Raw genomic sequence first — 19623 nt, forward strand, 5'->3', positions numbered from 1 at the left:
CAGGAGAACACAAAAACAAAGTATACCACCACCACCACAGGAGAGGCTACCACATGACTCTAAAAATCACGTTCTCAAAGGATATTTGCAGGTGGGAGAAAATGCTCAGGATCGCTTAAGAGACAAAGCAGGCCCCGTGTGTCACGAGCCTATTTAAAAACTTTACTGGGGCGGGGGGTGGGGGGGCTGGCCCCGTGGTGCAGTGGTTTAGTTCACATGCTCCACCTCAGTGGGCCGGGGTTCACCAGTTCGGATCCCAGGTGCAGACATGGCACCGCTTGGCAAGCCATGATGTGGTAGGTGTCCCACATCTAAAGTAGAGGAAGATGGGCACGGATGTTAGCTCAGGGCCAGTCTTCCTAAGCAGAAAAAAGAGGAGGATTGATGGCGGATGTTAGCTCAGGGCTAATCTTCCTAAAAGAAAATATATATGTACTGTACGCAGCCAAAAATCATTGGAGGCAGATATGCTAAAAACATAAAGAGTGATTGCTGCTGCTTGGTGGGATTATGGATCTTTCTTATTTTATCCTTTATACTTTCTGAATCACTTTTATTATTGGGGAAAAAAGATATTCAGAAGAGCGAACTGATTATTTCTGACCAGTACATTCCCCACAGCCGCAGAGAGCCGACGGGACTCTGGCCCTGGGCCTCGTGGAGGCCTGCTCTCTAGATGAACAATCCAGACACCACACATTGGCCAAAAGACTGACGGGCCCCAGAGAGCTGGGGGACTTTCGTCACCAGTGACAACATCCCTGGCCAGCTCCCTCTGTGCTTCCCCGACTGCACTGCTAGCTTCCTCCCCAAGTCACACAGAACCTGAACCTATGAAGTCAAACCCTCGCCTGTGATGAATCCTCGTGAACCAGATTAATCTAGAGGGTGGGAACCTGCTGCCAAAGCCTACAAGACAGGCAGAGCGAAAGCTGACAGCACGCTGCAGAATCTGAAAAGACCCGCTAGACGCGTCGCCGAGGAACACCAGCGGGGCCATTCCGCACTCTGAGCCAGCTGTACCCTGGGAAGGGACACCCATGTTTTTAAAAGCGCCCACCACCTCTCCCAGGTGCCACTGTCCTGATGCCCTGGGTTGTCTTCCTTCCCCACTCTCCTGCCTCCCGACCTAGGCTGAGTTCAACAGCCTCTGTTCTGTGGGCAGTGAGAGCACCTCTGTGGGCTCCCCAGTCTGGTTCTGGCCCAAACCAAAGCAACAGACAGCAGGCAGCACGTTGGAACAGACCTGGACCTAATGTGTGCTCAGACACGACACCTTCCCCACCTTCTGTTTCTCATCTATAAAGTGAGAATCAGAGGTTTCTAGAACTTTTTTTGTTTTTTTTTTTTTTGAGGAAGATTAGCCCTCAGCTAACATCCACCGCCCATCCTCTTTTTTGGCCCTGAGCTAACATCCATGCCCATCTTCCTCTGCTTTATATGTGGGATGCCTGCCACAGCATGGCTTGACAAGCAGTGTGTAGGTCTGCACCCAGGATCCAAGTGTGTGAATTTAACTGCTGCACCACCAGGCCAGCCCCTCTAGAACGTTTTTTTTAAGCAGTAGAATCTCTTTTAAAAAATAAAACTATATCCAATATAGATCAGATAACGCCAGAGGTGCTCTGGTTGAATGGATGGAAGATGGAAGAAGAGGCAGAATTCTGCTTTCTCCTCCTCTCCTGGCAGAGGCCCCGACACCCTCCCAAGGAACTAAGACAGCCTGAAAGTCACACACCAGATGATCTCTCAGGTTCACCCTTTGCACACGTGCCTTAATTCTTCAGTTCTCTAAGTCGGGGCAGCTTACCGGTCGACAGCGATGACCCCGAGGGTGAGCATGCTGGCTGAGCTGATCAGCAGGTAGAGGAGAGCGGAGAAGTTGCACCAGACCACACCGAAGATCCATTCCCTCCGGATGGAGCTGGTCACCACGAAAGGCAGCACCAACACGGACAGCAGGAAGTTGGACAGGGTGAGGCTGAAGACAAACTTGTTGCTGAGGGTGAGGAGGTAGGACTTCTTGTACAAGGTGACCACAACGACCAGGTTGCCCAGGCAGACAAAAACCGTGATGATAACGATGGCGATGAACTCGGCGACGATGACACCCCCTTCACCACCCGCCTCCTCAGTGAGGTTACTCAGCTCCTTCCTGTGGCCGAGGGAGGAGTTGAGGCTCATGGTCAGTGCACCTCGGTGTGGGGTGGGCAGAGCATGCTGGACGACTGGAAAAACAAGGTAAGACCAGGGGACAGGAAAAGATTCGTCAAATCATATCACACGCACTTTACAGAAGAGCAGCTGAGGACCAGGTCACCCACCGAGTCCAGAGACTCTCGGCCAGTCCTCCCCACTCAAGGTCTTCATAAGTGGCCTGTTTTCTAGACCCAACTTCGTGTGCAACTCAGCGTGTCCCCTGGAACGATGCATTTCTCCAGTCTAAACCCCCGATCCATCAGCCCCAAGGCCAGTGGCTCACACCTTTAATGCACTTAAGAATCACCTGGAGTGCCAGCTGGAAGAGCCGATTCTTAGGCTCCACCACTAGAGATGCTGGTCCCAGAGGGCGGAGGTTCAGTCTAGGAATCTACATTTTAAACAAGCAGAGGGCGGGTGATTCTGTTACAAGTGGTCTATGGGGGATGCTTTTGGACCCTGGCAACTCAGCTGGTCCCTGAACCAGCAGCCTCAGCATCACCTGGAAATTACAAGAGATGCAGAATCTCACGCCCACTTCGGACTTACAGAATCAGAATCTGCATTCTAACTTCCTCCCCAGTTGATTCATGTGTCCATTAGAGTGTGACAATACGCTGATCATAGGGACTATACTGAGGTCCCTCAGCAGAATTTAAACAAGCATAATTCATACTGAGACATCGTTAATTGCTCTCATCAGACATGGAGAAGGAGGGCCAGGATCCAAGCACTAATTATAAATGGGTAAGTGGAGGCACAGGCTGAGGCCCCGGCCCACGATTCCAAGAACGGACACCATTCTCCACAAGGTGCAGGCCCTGCTCTCAGGACATGGCTCAGGATCCCGGCTAAAACTCAAGGTTGACACATTTTAACATTAAATCCTACAGACAAAGCTTTCTCCCAAATTTTCATCTACTTTAATCAGCCAAAAAATCCCACAGATCACTTTTCCCACTTGCTCTTGTTCCCAACAGAAGACACCAGAAAGGAAGAAGAGATTGCTTTCCGTGAGCCAGACAACAAGAACCCCGGTGCCCATACTGCCGACACACAGCAGCAGGGCCTCCCCCCGACAGGCCCCTGCATCACCTGCCGCCTCTGCCCACGTGCCTTTGGCCACAGGGAGCTGGTGGGTGAAGAAGGCAGCGCCCCCCTACCAGCAGTCCTGAATGCCAGTTAGAGTTTCCCTTCACAGTGAAGCTGAGTGCTGCGGGTTCTCACCACAGACCCTGGGCCCGCTGGCTCGAGCAGGGCCAATAATTCCAACCTCTCCTGCACCCAACAACCGTCAAATACTCCACAAGTTACTTGCTTTCCCTTCACTAGCTTAAATCTCCCGGGCTCCTGATACGACTTCCAGACCCTTCTCTAACTCAGACTCCCTGCCTGTGCACTTGCTCACAATGTCTACGACCCTTTTGATGTGTGGTCCCCAAAACTGGACGTACCATTCTGGATGCGGTCTGGTAAGTGTCGAGTCCAAAGGGGCAATTTTCTCCATGATCAGGATAATTTCCTCCAGCTATTCACTCTAAGAATGCATTTTCTTTTAGCAACTACATCATCCTGTTGGGCTTATATACATAAGTGTGTGGTCAACTGAAACTCAAAGTTTATACTCACAGGAATTTCTGTGAAGGCAGGTGTCCCCAAACTTGAACTTATAAAATTAATGTTTTTGAGCCTAAATACAAAATACCATTTCACTAAATTTTATTTTGTGCATTTTGGCCCATATTTCCAGGCTGCTAAAATATTCTGAATTTTAAATGATTCAGTTATGCAATATGTTAGTTACTCCAGCTTTGTGCCATGAATATACTTTATAGGCATGCCTTCTATCTCTGTGTCTTTGTAAGGATATTTCTGGGTTTCTTCTCTATTTTGTGAGTTCTGGATTTTTTTTATCTCTTATAAGTAAATTATTCATTGGTGTCTCAAAATAAGGCCCCACATAAGCATATTATTCTCAACTGCACAGGTGATAACACGGTGGTCAAGAAAACATACTTGAGTCATTAGACAATGACAAAATGGGAGAAAATACTGAGAACTTCTATCACAGAAAAAGGACTAATCATTCCAGTTTATAAAGAATTCCTAAAAAATCGAGAGAGAAGGGGCTGGCCCCGTGGCCGAGTGGTTAAGTTCGCACGCTCCGCTGCAGGCAGCCCAGGGTTTCGTTGGTTCGAATCCTGGGCGCGGACATGACACTGCTCATCAAACCACGCTGAGGCAGCGTCCCACATGCCACAACTAGAAGGGCCCACAACGAAGAATATACAACTATGTACTGGGGGGCTTTGGGGAGAAAAAGGAAAAAAATAAAATCTTAAAAAAAAAAAACAGAGAGAAGATGAAAAAAGCAGATAGTAAAGTGGATAAAAGACATAAACAACAAAATTTGTAGCCATGTGAGGTGATGGACGTTAACTAATCTTACTGTGGTAATCATTTCACAAAATACACCTCTCTCAAATATATGTCAAATTATTATGTTGTACACCTTAAACTTATATGACGTTATATGTCAATTATATCTCAATAAAACTGGGGGATAAAAGACATAAACAGAATTCACAGAAAAGGATATGCCATGGTTCTTAAACATATGAAAAGATGCCCTATTTCATTCAAAATAAGAGAAATGCACATTAAAACTACACTGAGATACCATTTCTTTCCTTTCAGGCCAGTAAAAATCCAGAAGCTTGGCAGCACTCTGTTGGTGAAGCGATGGGCAACCAGGCATTCTCCCACACTCCAATGGGGATGCAGAAAAGAACAGCGGTGTGGAGGGCAATCTGGCGAGACCTGACAAACCCCATGTGCATGTGCCCTTTGACCCAGAAATTCCGTTTCTAGGTATTTTACGTTGAAGACAGAAGTCCATAATATGAAATAACAGATGCACAAATTTTTTTTATTCATTGAGGCATTAGTTGTAAAAAACCAATTTGGAAATATGTGAGAAAGAAGAGAAAATAAGAATACATTTGCACGTAAGTTTATGTTTACTTATGCAAAAAGGAAAACAGGAAAAATAACCAGAAACTAAGACATAAATGGAAGTAAAATGTCTCTGAGTACTTTTTACAGTTTTGATTTTTGAGCCATGTAAATATTTTATATAATAAAAGAAATTAAATAAAAATGGATGCAAAAAGTAAACAAAATTGATTGCAAACAGAAAAAATAAGCCTGTGTATTAGATTGATAACATAAACGGAGAAAATAATTAAGTCAGGTAGCTTTTGAAGACAGTATTTTGACTGTAAGCCTTCATGATATGTATTCCATAAACAAAACCACCACCAGGCTGACTCGGTAGGTCAGATGCTGGTGATGGCACCATGATCTCACAAGGGTTCTGAGCGCAGAGCACCTGGGTACACAGCCTACGTTAGGGACCATGCTTCTCACCACGGGAGAAAGGAGGTGCAAATCACAGAACAGGGAAAGGTGAGGGGACCCTGCGGTGTTAGGCTGGCTACTGGAGGTTATCAGCATGAACTCACTATTCAAATATAAATATAAAATTAGGTACAACCAAGGAAATTCCCTGAATGCAGTCAGAAAGATGAAGAAATTGAAAAAAAAAAGGCAAATGAGACAATGAATAGGAAGCACTTTATAAGGGATAACCACTTTATTCAAGCAAAATGTAGTGTTTTTCACTTATTATGGGAATCATTTCTGGCAACATGGTGGACTTAGCTGATGTGAACATTTTTCCAACTCCAAATTCATAGAAATGATGGATCAAATATGACTTAAAATTTTTTTAAAAAGCCAAACTTGATAAAAGAAAGGGAAATCCATAGGTAAGAGAAACAGAGAGGGGCCGGCCCCATGGCCGAGTGGTTAAGTTCACACGCTCTGCTTCAGCAGCACAGGGTTTCACTGGTTCGAATCCTGGGCACGGACACGGCACCACTCATCAAGCCATGCTGAGGTGGCATCCCACATGCCACAACTAGAAGGATCCACCACTAAAAATACACAACTATGTACTGTGGGGCTTTGGGAGAAAAAGGAAAAATAAAATCTTTAAAGAAAAGAGAAACAGAGAAAACTCAAAGCCAGAGCTATATTCTCACACCTGTGACCAGAAGGGGATTAGACCCAGTTCAAGACCCACAGGGCTTGGGTTATTATGTGGGAGAAAGACTTTGGGCCCCACAAGACAGAAAAGTGGAATAAAGAGTGGATTCTAGAAGGGCTGCTCCCTCCATGAAAAACAGATTAGAAAAACATCTCCCACTGGCAAAGGGAAGCAGCAAAAACATAGTCATTTACCTGTGGCTCTGGGTGGAGCATTAAAAAATTTTTCCATGAGAAATCAAACATTGAGTCATGTGCCATGCTGATGAGAGTACCAAATTTATACCTTCTGCATAGCACAGAAGTCCGAGCTAATAAATCCATGTAAAAATTAACGCTTGCAGAAGTAAAGAGAAAATGGTTCTGTAGTAAATTTCCACACTCACAAAACAAACAAATACTTCATGGAAGTAAGAGCATAACATTCACCATGAGGGAACATCAACAAAACAAAAAAAAAGAGAATCAAAACTCCAAGAACTTGAATTGATAGAAGAATATGAAAGAGACTATAAAACAAAATTAAGAACTTTACAAGGAAAAGAGGCAGAAATCATAATGCAAAAATAAGACATCATGAAAAAATAATACGCAATTGTGAAAAAGAACTAAACAGAAATTCTAGAAATTAAAATCTTACTGGTCAAAATTAAAAACTCAATGGAGGGGCTGGCCTGGTGGCACAGCAGTTAAGTTCGCATGTTCTGCTTCGGCAGTGTGGAGTTCGCCAGTTCGGATCCCGGGTGCAGACATAGCACCGCTTGGCACGCCATGCTGTGGTAGGTGTCACACATATAAAGTAGAGGAAGATGGGCATGGATGTTAGCTCAGGACCAGTCTTCCTCAGCAAAAAGAGGAGGATTGATAGCAGATGTTAGCTCAGGGCTAACCTTCCTCAAAAAATAAAAATAAAAATAAAATAAAATAAAACTCAATGGATGTGCTAAATAGTAGATTTAATTAAAGAGAAAGATGGTGAACTGGAAGACAGCTCTGAGGAAATTACCCAGAATGCAATAAAAAAGATTAAGAAAATGAAAATAGGAAATAAAAGTCAAGATACCTGAAGGACAGAATAAGAAGATCCAATGTATTCAACAGAAGTGGCAGCAGGAGAGATCAGAGAGAAGTGGGTAGAGACACTGTTGGGTGCCCACCCAACAACCGTTCTCAGTTTTTCTTCCCTACTGGTAGACCTGACCTTGTTTCCGTGTCCAGTCCTCTTCCCGGTGACTCAGAGAAGGCTGATCCTGTCCCTAGTGCTGGGAGCTGGAACTTGACTGGTCTGACCTAATCTTTGTGTTTCCTTTCTCCCTGCAATTCTGGCAAACTCGTCAGGAGAAGCCTGGGAAGGGTGGATGGGGATTTCTGGGAAAAGCTGCTTTGATCTCACAAAGACATTAGGAAGGAAAACCCTTTCCTAATGACTCTAATGGCAAAGAGAGCACGGAGCGGCACTGCCATCTGGGGATCATTAGAGGTGCTGAGCGTGGAAAGAAGAAAGACTGGATCCTTGAGCTGCTGACTTAAATCCCGGAGTCACCTTCGTCCTGGCCTCCTGTTATGTGAAATAACACATTGTTAAATATTGTTTTTAAAGCTATTTTCAGCTGGGTTTCTGTTACTTCAGGCAAAAATATCCACCACCTTACACTAGGTTGGACCCACACCGTCTACATTAAGTTTGATGCAGTATTTAGAGGTCTGACTGAACACTTTCTAGAATTAAAGAAACGAGTCCTCAGAATGAAAGAGCATATCAACTTCTAAGAATAAATGAGAAAAATTCTACACCAAGGCACATCACAATGAAAACTAACAAACGCCAAGATAGAGAAAATGGTAAAAGTAAATTTCCCATAAAAAAGTCACAATTAGATAAACAGCAGACTCTTCTTTTGAAGAAGACAGTGGAATAATCTATTGAAAGAGCTAAGGAAAAGAACTCTTGCCCTAAAGTTCTGTAACATCATTCGGGCAATGGGAACAGCATACTTTCGAGGCACAAAACCTGCATGTTCACCAGTAACTCTTTATGGGACGATCCATTTAAACACATATCGCATGAAGGACACCAAATCCAGAACTCAGGGGTGGGGGTGCAAGAATCAACTGTCAGAAAAGAAATTGGCAAATATGTGGATAAATCTAAAGAAGAACTGCAAAAATTTTTTATTTAATTCTCTAATTAATTTTTTAAATTAAATTTAAATTTAAAAAGTTAAACGTCAACAACAAATTTTACAAAAGTAGCTAATTTGGGAGCTTTGAAAACAAGATGAAATTAAAATACTATGCAAAATGGAAGCTCTTAAAAGGTGCGGTTGGAGTAAAAACATTCCAAGTCAGAGAGTCCTCAGGGCAGAGACTTTGGTTCCGGCTGCTTCCCCAGCACCTGGACACGTGGCCTGGAACACAGCAGGGAACGCAATAATTATCTGATGACGACTGACGAGCCTTCAAAACTTTGTCACTGTTAAGTCAAACACTAGAGTTAACATTATGAAGGTAACCACTAAAAGAATAAAAATAGGCTGCAAAACATCATTCCAAAAGACAGAAAAAAAGGAATAAAACACGGCTTGACCTTGCTACTCTGCAGCGACCCAGGTGGCAGGCACATCAGTGAACTGCAGAATCAGAGAGCCCAGGGCTGGCCACCATCCTTGAGGTCCTCGGTGCAATGTCTCCCAGGAGGCCAAAAGTTGCCCACCCAGGAAAATCCAAAATCCCAGCCTCTGCCAGGAGGCCTGGCGTGGGGAAGGCACAAGCCCCAACACATCCCCCAGGGGTGCACCTCTAAAGAACGAGAGGATTTGGAATGCCCCAGCCAGGGAAGGCTTCCTGGCAGGCAGCCAGCTTCCCCAGGGCCTGACAAGCCAGGGCCCATCGGATGGAAGCAAACTCAAGAGTGACTCACATCCCCACTCTCCCGGCCAGTTCCACCGCCAGACACAAAGGTGTCTCCAACTCCCGCACTCACTACGCCCCGCCCTGACCAAATACAGCGCCTCGTGCTGCAGCTTCGAGAAACAGCATGATTGTAACACGCACGAGGTTTTAATGAACGTATCAGAAACTATTCCCGATAAAGACAGCTATCCCTCCCGGACAGGTCACCGGGGAAGGCTGTGCATTTGCTTGTCTTTACTGTCACGGCTCAGTGTGTCACGTCACTCTTCTTTTCGAATTCCTTCAGTCTTCCTGACTGTTCCCAGTGACAGTGAATCATCTGCTGGATTAGACCATGGGGACAGCCTCAAGTCACTGACAGTCAAATCTTGTCACTCAAGTGAGTGATCGATATTATTTTGGGTTTAAAAAAAAAGCAACCCTATAGAATATTGAGACAGGAATCTATCGTGTTTGACAAACTGCTTTGCAAGGTAACTTCCAAGAAATAATTCTAGAAACTCCTTTTTTGCAAGGACAGAATTACTACAACGTAAGGGTGGGTTATCCCTGTCTTGTTTAACTGTGTAAATTTGGCTATTTTGTGGTCTCACCTCAAGTTTCTACCTAGAACTCTCTGACTCCCATCGACCTGTAGTGGACTTCTTCCCTGCGTGTATGGCTGTCGCCCACATTTGTCAGAAGGTGCCGTGGCATGGTGGTGAAGTGTACTGACCTGGAGCCAAACTGCCTGGGTTTGAAGCCCAGCTCCCCAAGCTTAGTTGACTTCTGTTTCCTAACCTATAAAAATAATTCTATCTTCTTCACAGAGCCACTGTGAGGACTAAGTGACTCCATGGTCGTCTGTATGAGGTGCCTAGAACAGCGTGTGCCACACAATGAGCCTGCGTTGCAGGCCAGTGTTACCATTTGAAGAGTTTACTTTGAGAAACCGCCCTTCCTGTGTTTCAGGGCCATGGTCCCATGACCCAGGACTTTGGCTGGAACTGATGGAGGACAGACTTGCCTACAAAGAACCAATAAATCCATCCGCAAACGCTGATGAAATAATCTGAAATTCTGAATCTTCTTATTCTTCTCAGTTTCATGAACCAGTGCATTCTGTCCTTCAGTTATGCCACTTCAGCCGGGTTTCTGGCATTTGCCACTTAAAGAATCCTGACTAATAAATACTCTGACACACCATGATCTGCACACGTCAAGACCCCACCTCTTCAGACACTGGTACCAGGAACCTTCACTTTTTCAAGGTTAGGCCGACTCCTCAAGCACAGATCTGCCTTCAGCTTCCTGCTTGAAACCGTCTTACCCTTTGCCTCTTGCCATGGAACTGGCACCCGTGGACGGGTGGGCCCTAGTATGGCAGACTGTCCTCACAGGGAAGCACAGGGAAGCGTTCCACGCTCAGGAGCGCAGTCTCTTTGGGATCAGGAGATCCGTGTCCCAATCCACAAGCCACTACAAGGAAAAGGAGGCCTCCCCACCTCGACAGCACCCCTGGTAAATGGGGCACCAACAGGCCCAGCTTCCGCGGGTGCGGGAGGCCCTGCTGGTCAGGAGAAGGCAGCACTGTCGGCATCTCTCCAACAGGGGCGGCTGGACAGGGCAAGACACACCAGTCCCCTCCAGAAGTCCTCGCTGGAGAAAGGAGTTTCTTTCAGCATGTGCTTCTCTTCTGATCTCCTTAAATATCCCGGACGGGGCAGTGTTCACTTCCTCCTCTGCAGCCTCCCATTTTTATGAAGAGCCTGAAAAGCAGGGACCACCCGCTGCCCTCGTCTAAAGAAGTGGAATGCCAACAGGTAGCTACATAAGATGTTCAAATAAACAACCCTCCAGGGGGAACTAGCCCTAAACACCACTTCAAACAAGCCCAGGTGAGGTCACTGTCAAGCTGTTTTGGCTGTACTCTCAGGGGCTCTGCACATCAGCACCTCAAAGCACTTTATACACATCAATCACCAGCTGGGGCGGCCGGGGGATGGAGCTGGGAAGAAGGTTCTAACAATCACCTCGTTTTGCACTAAGGTAACTGAGATAGACTGTGAGCCCCCACCCCCATCCCACCCACAAACCAGACCACACACAGCTCGTTGAGAGCCAGCAGACCTCACAGGATCCTGGGGCCCCCTCCCCGCACTCCCTCCCTCCCTCCTTCCCTGGCACTCACACGGAAGTTGTTCCCAAGACGGTGGCTGCAGTGACTCGGCCTCTGCAAGCCCAGAGATGAGCCCACTCAGCCAGGCCAGAGTCTGGTACAGTGCACAGTGCACTCTGCTCTTGTCCCCACGAGGGCACCACAAACTTAGTAACGTCCTGGTTCAAACCTCTCACTTCACACAGAGAGCAGGTCTGAGCCCTGGTCTGCTTGGGAAAACGTGCCAGGGCAAGGACACGCAGCTAGTCAGAGCCCCAAATGACCTCCTGGGCCCTGTCTGAATTCTTGCTTTGCCAGTGTTACAGACCTGACTTTGGTCCCCCGCAAGTACATTATCAACCTGAGTACCTCACTGCCCTTCCCAACATCCTTCTGTAGGAGCTGGAGGCCGGACTGCTTCACTGTCTTTGATCCTTCCACAAGATGTCCACAGGGAGTCTGTCAAATGTCTTTCCAAAACCAAGCTCTTGCTCCACAACACAGACGTTTCCCAAGGCTCAGAGCCCAACCCCTTCCTTTCTCCTACACCCCAGAGAATCTCACCCATTTCCAGAGTGTTACTTAATTATTATTAACTAATAATAATCGGTATTTGCATAACGATGTGCAACACACCATACACTTTTACATACATCCTCTCATTCGATCTTCTGAATAATTTCTGAAGACAGGAACTGCTCTTCTCCCCATTTCAGAGCGGCAGCATAACATACAGTTAAGAGCATGAACTCTGAACTAGAAAGCCTGGGTTCAAATCGCAGCTCCACGACTTGCTGGCTCTGTGACCTTGACATGTTACTTAACCTCTCTGGGCATCAGCTTCCCCCTGTGCAAAATGGGGATAATACTCCTGGTCAGGAGTACCTACCTCACAGGGCTGGTGGGAGAAATCGGTGAGTTAACACTTGTACCGGGATTAGAATAGTGTTGGGTACCACATAAGTGTTAAATGAGTAAAATGGGAAACTGAGACTCAGAAAGGTTAAGTGCCTAGTTCAAGAGAACAGCAGCTGGCAGCTCTACAGCTTGGTCCTATGGTGGTGAGACTCCCGGTCACCTTCAATCCATCCATTCGTCACAGCAGATGAGCCTGGATGTGGAGTGGCCTCCGCTGCCTTCCAGAGCTCTCACGCTCCAACCCCTCATGGACCTTCTGCTCCGGCCAGCTGTGCCATGTGCCCCCATTCCCAGCTGGCTTTTGCTTCTGCCTGTCCTCTACTTGCAACACTCTCCCTGTTTGTGGCATGAGTGAATAAAGACCTACTAAGTCTAAAATACGCTATGATCTATTGGTCTAATTCCTTTATTGAAAGAGGGAAAGAATCCAAGAAGCAAATAAATGCGGGGGCGAGGGGAAATAAGACTTGAGAATAACACAAAAAATATACCAAGTCATGACATTGGATTTGGCAATGATTTCTGAAATATGACACCAAAAGCGCAGGCAAAAAAAATAGACAAATTGGATTTCATGAAAATTTAAAAAATTTGTACATCAAAAGACACAACTGACAGAGTAAAAAGGCAACCCACAGAATGGGAGAAAATATTTGCAAATCATATATTCGATTAGGGATTAATATTCAGAATACATTGAGAACTCCTAAAATTCAACAACAAAAAAACAACTTGTGTCCAAAAAAGATATACAAATGGCCAATAAGCAAATGAAAAGATGCTCAACATTAGTGATCATGAAATAAAAACTACAACGAGCTCCCAGCTCACATGCATTAGGATGACTACTATCACACACACAAAAACAGTAGCAAATAACGAGTGCTGGCGAGAATGCAGAGGAACTGGAACCCTCGTGCACCGCTGATGGGAATGTAAAATGGTATAGTGACTGTGGAAAACAGCATGGCAGTTCCTCAAAAAATTAAATATAGAATTACCATACGACCCAGAAATTCCACTTCTGGGTATATACCCAAAATAACTGAAAGCAAGATCTTGAACAGATATTTGAACACCCATGTTCACAGGAGCATTATTCACAATAGCTAAAACAAGAAAACAACCCAAGGGTCCACTGAATAACAAATGGATAAGCAAAATGTGGTCTATACATACAACGGAATATTATTCAGCCTTAAAAAGAAAGGAAATTCTGACATGTGCTACAACATGGATGAACCTTGAGGACGTTATGCTAAGTGAAATAAGCCAGTCACAAACAGACAAACACTGTGTGATTCCACCCATTTTGGGTGCTTAGCCAAAATTACAGAGATAGAGAGCAGACTCCTGGCTGCCAGGGGCCAGGGGAGGCGAGAAGGGGAAGTCGTTCAATGAGTTTAGTTTTGCAAGATGAAGAGTTCTGGAGACAGACAGTGGTGATGGCTGCACAATACGAATGTCCTTAATACCACTGAACTGTGCTCTTAAAAACGGCTAAGACGGTAAATTTTATATTCTGTGTATTTTACCACAACAAAAAAGGTTGAAAAAATATATACGAGAGCACCTTCTCTTTAACTTGTCTCCTCAGCGTTTGGAGAGTCATGAAATGAAGGAGGTCAGGCGTCCTCACGGCGTCTCACCCGCCGAGAGAGAAGAGCAGCGGCTGACACAGCCCCCAGAGTGACCTCCTCCCGCAGCGGGCAGCGATGAGGCGGAGTCTGGGTGGCCGACTCCTCACAGGGGACCAGTCCAGCAGCGACTTCCAAGGCAAAGCGCCCTGAATGAAACAGTCATGGGCCGCAGCCCCCAGATCACACGCTAAAACAAGCACGACTTCCGCTCCCCCAGCTCACCTGCAGCAGTTTTGCTGCGCACGTGGGAGAACGTGAGGAACGCTCAGTCCTCAGCCCAGCTGGGCTCGGAACCACAGACCGTCAGCTGATGTCTGCCAAAGGGCCACTGGCCTGTCCCCAGGCCACCAGCGACTCTGAAAGCTGCCAGCATCGCCCTCCTGTTTCCCGGTCAACACGGAAAGAGGGGCCACGTCAGCGACCCGGCAAATCCACAAACAACGCGCCGAAGTCATGATGAGGACAACTCACTCAGGGAGAGTCTTCAGCCCCAAGAGAAAGGGCGGGAAAGCCGCCGTGGTTTGACCACAGCGCTGGGGGAGCTGTAGCCACCCGAAGGTCGGGCAAGACCCGACTAGAGAAAGAACTTCTCCAGCTGCACGCGAGGCAGCTGCCTTTCCTTCGCCAGGCCACTGGACACCCCAGCCTGGACCCCGCTCTTCTCCTGGCTGGGAGAAGAGCAGAAACACCAGCTTTTCTAGGGCAGCCTCGGGAAAGCCTCCACAGACACTGGCCCACGGCCATCCTGCTGAGAACTGGGATCCCAGCAAACTCAGAGGAAAAGCCGGGTCAGGCCAGGTCAGAAGTGCCCACCGTTCCAAGGCTACCGGAGGCTGCTGCCAGACGTGGCTGTGGTGACTCACCGGGCAACTGGACCAAGAGTCTGGTGAGGAGCCCTGCTCCAGAAGAGAAGCCAATGCCACTCCCCAGGGCTGCCGACTCGTCCATCCAACTGGTTAATCGACATCTCCACTGGGCTATCACAAGCCTACAGTGCCCAGAACCAGACTTAAACCTCTTCCCTCTCAAACCCACTCCTTCCACGTTCTTCTTCATCTCCTGTTATGGTGCCCCCATCCTTCCAGCTGCTCAGACCCTATGCTTTGGAGTCACTCCTGACTCACATATCCTATCTGGTCCATTAGCAAATCTACTGGCTCCACTTCTGAAACGTGTGTAGAATTCAACCATGTCTTACTATCTCCGCTGCCATCACTCTGGTCCAGGCGACACTGTCTCCTCTGGACTACTGAGACAGCTTCCTCACTAGCCCACCTGCATCCCCACTGCCCCCATTCTCAACACAGCGACCAGAGGGCGCCTGTTCAAACGGAGGTCAAAACAAAGAAAGAAGTCACTGCTTTCCTCAAAAGCCCAAAAGGATTCCCGTATCACTCAGAGTAAGACCTGCAGCTCCGGACAGGATGAGCCTCTCCATCACTGCTCCAACCGCACAGTAAAAATTACTCCTTACTCCAACCACAGTGGCCTCCTCACTATTTCTCAAACACGTCAAGCATGTGTCCACCTCGGGGTCTTTGCATTTGCTGTTTCCTATGTCTAGAATGCCCTTCCCCAGATATCTCTGTAGGTTGCTCTCTCACTTCCTTTAGGTCTTAACTTAAATCATCTTTTCAGCAAAGCCCTTCCAGTCGAGGCCACCTAACATTTTGTACCCCTCTCCAACACTTTATGGCCCCATTCCCTTCTTTACTTTTTCTCCTTAGTGCATATGTGTATACTTATTTATTTATCTTGTTAATGTCTTTATCTCCTACAAGACTGTAGGCTATGTGAGGGCAAAGAATTTTAGGTCTGTAAGTTTTCTGGTCAGCATCTAAAACAGTGCCTGACAAACAGTAGGTACTTAATATACGTGATAAATAAATATATGAATGACAGTGGGACCCTGGACATCTTGGCACACTAGGCATTTCTTGCCTTCAGAGAATTATTTTTGCAGACGTAGCAGACACCATGCGTTGTCCAGTCAATATCCACTCTCCCCATTCCCCTACCAACAGAACCCTGACTCAATGTGGGGCAGCAAATTTGCCTACGAAAATACACTCAGTGGCACAGAGCTTGGGTGGCCTTTAGACCCAGTTCTAGTCAACAGAAGTCTACAAGGTAGCAAACAGCTATCCATTTCCTGATAAAAAGGCACAGACTCAGCTGTGGCTTCTGCTCTTCTTCCTATCCCTCTCTCTTGACTGGAACTCAAACTCAGTGCTTGAAAGTAAAGCAGCCTCTTATGACCATGTGGCTGGAAGTCCCATGCGATCACAGCAGGAAGACTAAAGTAGGCCCAGTCACCTACTAAACTGTGAACACACTGTGCCCAGCCACGGCTAGTCACCCAGACTAGCTAGATTTAACTCTTTTTGGTTAAATCTTTAGGGTAGAGTTTCCTTTCCCTTTACAGGCTACAAAAAGCAATCCTAACTTGACGTAGTTCGAAGGTGGGAAGAGAGATGTTGAGGAAGGCAAACTGTGCTGTGTATGAATATTATGGTGCAATCCAGTTGCTGGTAAGGATTGGTGCTATGGGGTCTTCATATAGCCATCCATCCCTTGTCCCACCTACTCCTGTCCCATTCCCCTTGACCCCACAGAGCAAACAACTCCATTACCCTAACTTGCTCACCTTGTCCCATGATAACTCCACATTGAATCACAGACTCTAATCATTAGAAAGAAAGGGCCCTGTGGCCCAGTGGTTAAGTTCACGCTCTGCTTTGGCAGCCCAGGGTTTCGCCGGTTCGGATCCTGGGTGTGGACGTGGCACCACTCATTAGGCCACACTGAGGCAGCGTCCCACACAGCACAACCAGAAGGGCCTGCAACTAGAGTATACAACTCTGTACTGGGGGGCTTTGGGGAGAAGAAGAAGAAGAAAAAAAGAAGATAGGCAACAGATTTTAGCTCAGGTGCCAATCTTTAAAAAAAGGGAAAAAAGAAAGAGAGGGTCTCCAGTAACAATGTCCCTTCCAAAAATGCACTAAAACTAGAGCTAATCCTTGGAAATGCCTCATTCTGGATAGCTGAGTTTACGAATTGGTGGTTTTATCACGTTAAAACATCAAAAGTCTAAAGAGTTTACGTAAATTTTAAGCCTTCAAGCAAAATACATGAAAATCTATCATTCATTTCTCTATATTTTAAAAGAAAGTATACAAAACACAGTGATTTTCATGATGATTCAAGGTCATTAAATACCAAGATAAATGGAATTTTGACTTGGAAAAGACCTTAGAGATCAATTCTAAAGCAACTGCCTTCTTTTGAAACCTCGAAGACGGCTGCTGAGCTTGCCCACAGTCACTCAGCTGATGGGTTACCTCGGAGACTCTATTAGATGACCTGAAACACAGTGATTCCTCAAGGCAGCCGGGGGAATGCCATCCTCTTACACCAAATGTGCCTGGCGGACTCTCTCCTTCCTTTTCACACTTTCTCTGCAACTTGTTCCAACCTTGGGCGCCCCTTTTCCCCACGCAAAGTATACTTACCTGGCGTTTTCCCTGTCCAGCTTACTAAAGCCCCGAGGGAGGGCCCCCACACAAGTTCTCCAGGTGTGGCCTCGGTCATACGTGTGTCATTTCCTCCTGCGCCTCTGGGGACAGCTGATTCTCTACTTCTCAGCACTTTGCCAGGCAAGGACACGCTCACTGTATTTGTGTGGCTCAGGTAACTGTGGCATGTTCCAGAAAAAGAAGGACGCTTGAAACAGCTCAGAGCTCAGCATCCACCTTTCACATTTTTTAAGTGGTAAGAGGGAAACCGCTGAATTTAAAAGCAAAATTGTTGAGTCCTATTGGATTTTATGACACCAGAAAGGTAGATACAGGAGTGAAGACAAATGTTATATATCAAAGGACTAACTTAGAGTTTTCCAAAAAGCTAAGTCTAGAAAATATGAATTTCTCCAAGAGACAACAGGTATATTTCAGAAGATATTTGCACAGGCCTGCATAGCAAAGCAGAATGTTACTATTTCTTGGCTGTCTCGCTTCCCTTTTGTTTTTATTTCCTCCATAAACTATCCTTTAACACATCCTCCAAGTCAGGCATTCCCGAAGTGCGGGTGGCAGTTCCTGTCTGTAGACCGAATGAATAACGTCTGGCACATATGTGAACTATTACTGCTCTGTGTCTCCAGATGTTATCGTGGTCAACAACATTCAAATTCATTGTTTACAATGTTATTGATTCCAAGCAGCTTTTCGTAACCAAGCCTCTTCTCCACCTGAAAAGGGCAGGTGGCTCCATGCGGCCTGGGGAGGAAGCTGGGCGGTCGCTACCATTAGCCATTCCCAGGCCACTCACCTCCTTCCTGACACTGTGATTAACATGTAGCTCAAGGTCCACCTGAAGAGCAAAATTCTGAAGAAGGCTTTCTGGAACATTCCACCTCCACAGTGACACTCGCCACCTCTTACTATCTACAGTTTTCCTCTTACTATCTACAGTTTTCCTTTTATATGTTAGTTATCCTTTCAGACATGCACGTTTTTGCACAACTTTTTATTTTAGGTGAAGATACTTCCTCCTCCACATAGCTCAATTCTTCCTCAGTTTCCCCTTTGAATTCCCAACAGCACTCTGCATGTGGGAGAAAATAATATTTTATATTTCTCCTACTCATTAGTATCTACTTTGATCTGATAGTCAATAGAAAGAACATATTTTGGGGGATCTTAACCTAACCTAGGTTTGAATTTCATGGGACCTTGTGTGTCTCCTCTCCTCTCTGAGCTTCAACTTCTCCATGAGGACAGAGAGAGTGCAATTAACCTACTTTATATGATTGTCAAGAGGAATATATGAGGTAATGCACGAAAGCGGCTGGTAGAGTGGCCATCAGAAGACAAACTCAAAAAATGTTTAAGAAACTTATTGAAGACATAAAAAAAAAAATCAGTTCCTTTTTTCCCCCTTCAAATCTTTTTTTTTTTCTTAATTTTTTTTCCTTTTCTCCCCAAAGCCCCCCAGTACATAGTTGTATATTCTTCGTTGTGGGTCCTTCTAGTTGTGGCATGTGGGACGCTGCCTCAGCGTGGTTTGATGAGCAGTGTCATGTCCGCGCCCAGGATTCGAACCAACGAAACCCTGGGCCACCTGCAGTGGAGCGCACGAACTTAACCACTTGGCCACGGGGCCAGCCCCTCCTCCTTCAAATCTTAATTAAAGCCAAGGAGGCTTCATTTGACTACTTAGGTGAATGAAACAGAAGAGAGAAAGGATGCATTGCCAGAGACCACGGAACGGGAGCATCTCTGACTCCAGCAGGGGCTCCGGGCTCAAGACCAGAAGCCCACCTGCTCAGTCACCATGGAAAAGTGCTCCCCCAGGAGTAAGGAGCTGCTTCAGGGACCAGCGACGCAGGCACTCAGGCTGAGTCACGGTTGCAGGCACCCAGGTGACCAGCTGACTGAGAAATATGCAATTTTAATCTACATCTGCCTGAAGTAAGGGGGCTGCTGTTTCATGCTCACCACCCCAACCCTGAAAGAGCAAATCTTATCTTTTTAAGCTAAAGAGAACCAGGACGGCTGGGAAAGGTCCGAAAATGTCCAAACAGAAGACTCCAGATAACAATCAAACCCAGTCACTATCCCAATATTCTACATCAGTGGTTCTCAAAGGAGGGGTGATTCTGCCTCCCCTCCAGATTTCCAAGGGACATCTGGAAATGCCTGGAGA

At 46.3% G+C, this 19623-nt stretch overlaps 1 protein-coding gene across 5 annotated transcripts in view; it reads right to left on the minus strand.

The window, feature by feature from the left end:
• The window catches only part of GPR161 (G protein-coupled receptor 161), a 52553-nt gene that overhangs the window by 24886 nt on the left and 8044 nt on the right, over positions 1-19623 (minus strand). For all 5 annotated transcript variants that reach the window (XR_006891495.1, XR_006891494.1, XM_046681519.1 and 2 more), the window contains one exon: positions 1811-2228. Coding sequence is in view for 3 of the 5 variants with exons in the window: in XM_046681519.1 (XP_046537475.1) it covers positions 1811-2228 (418 nt within the window). In the remaining 2 variants the exon portion in view is untranslated. The remainder of the gene's footprint in view (positions 1-1810; positions 2229-19623) is intronic.

Source organism: Equus quagga, chromosome 13 (genome assembly GCF_021613505.1).
Source record: "Equus quagga isolate Etosha38 chromosome 13, UCLA_HA_Equagga_1.0, whole genome shotgun sequence".
NCBI lineage: Eukaryota > Metazoa > Chordata > Mammalia > Perissodactyla > Equidae > Equus > Equus quagga.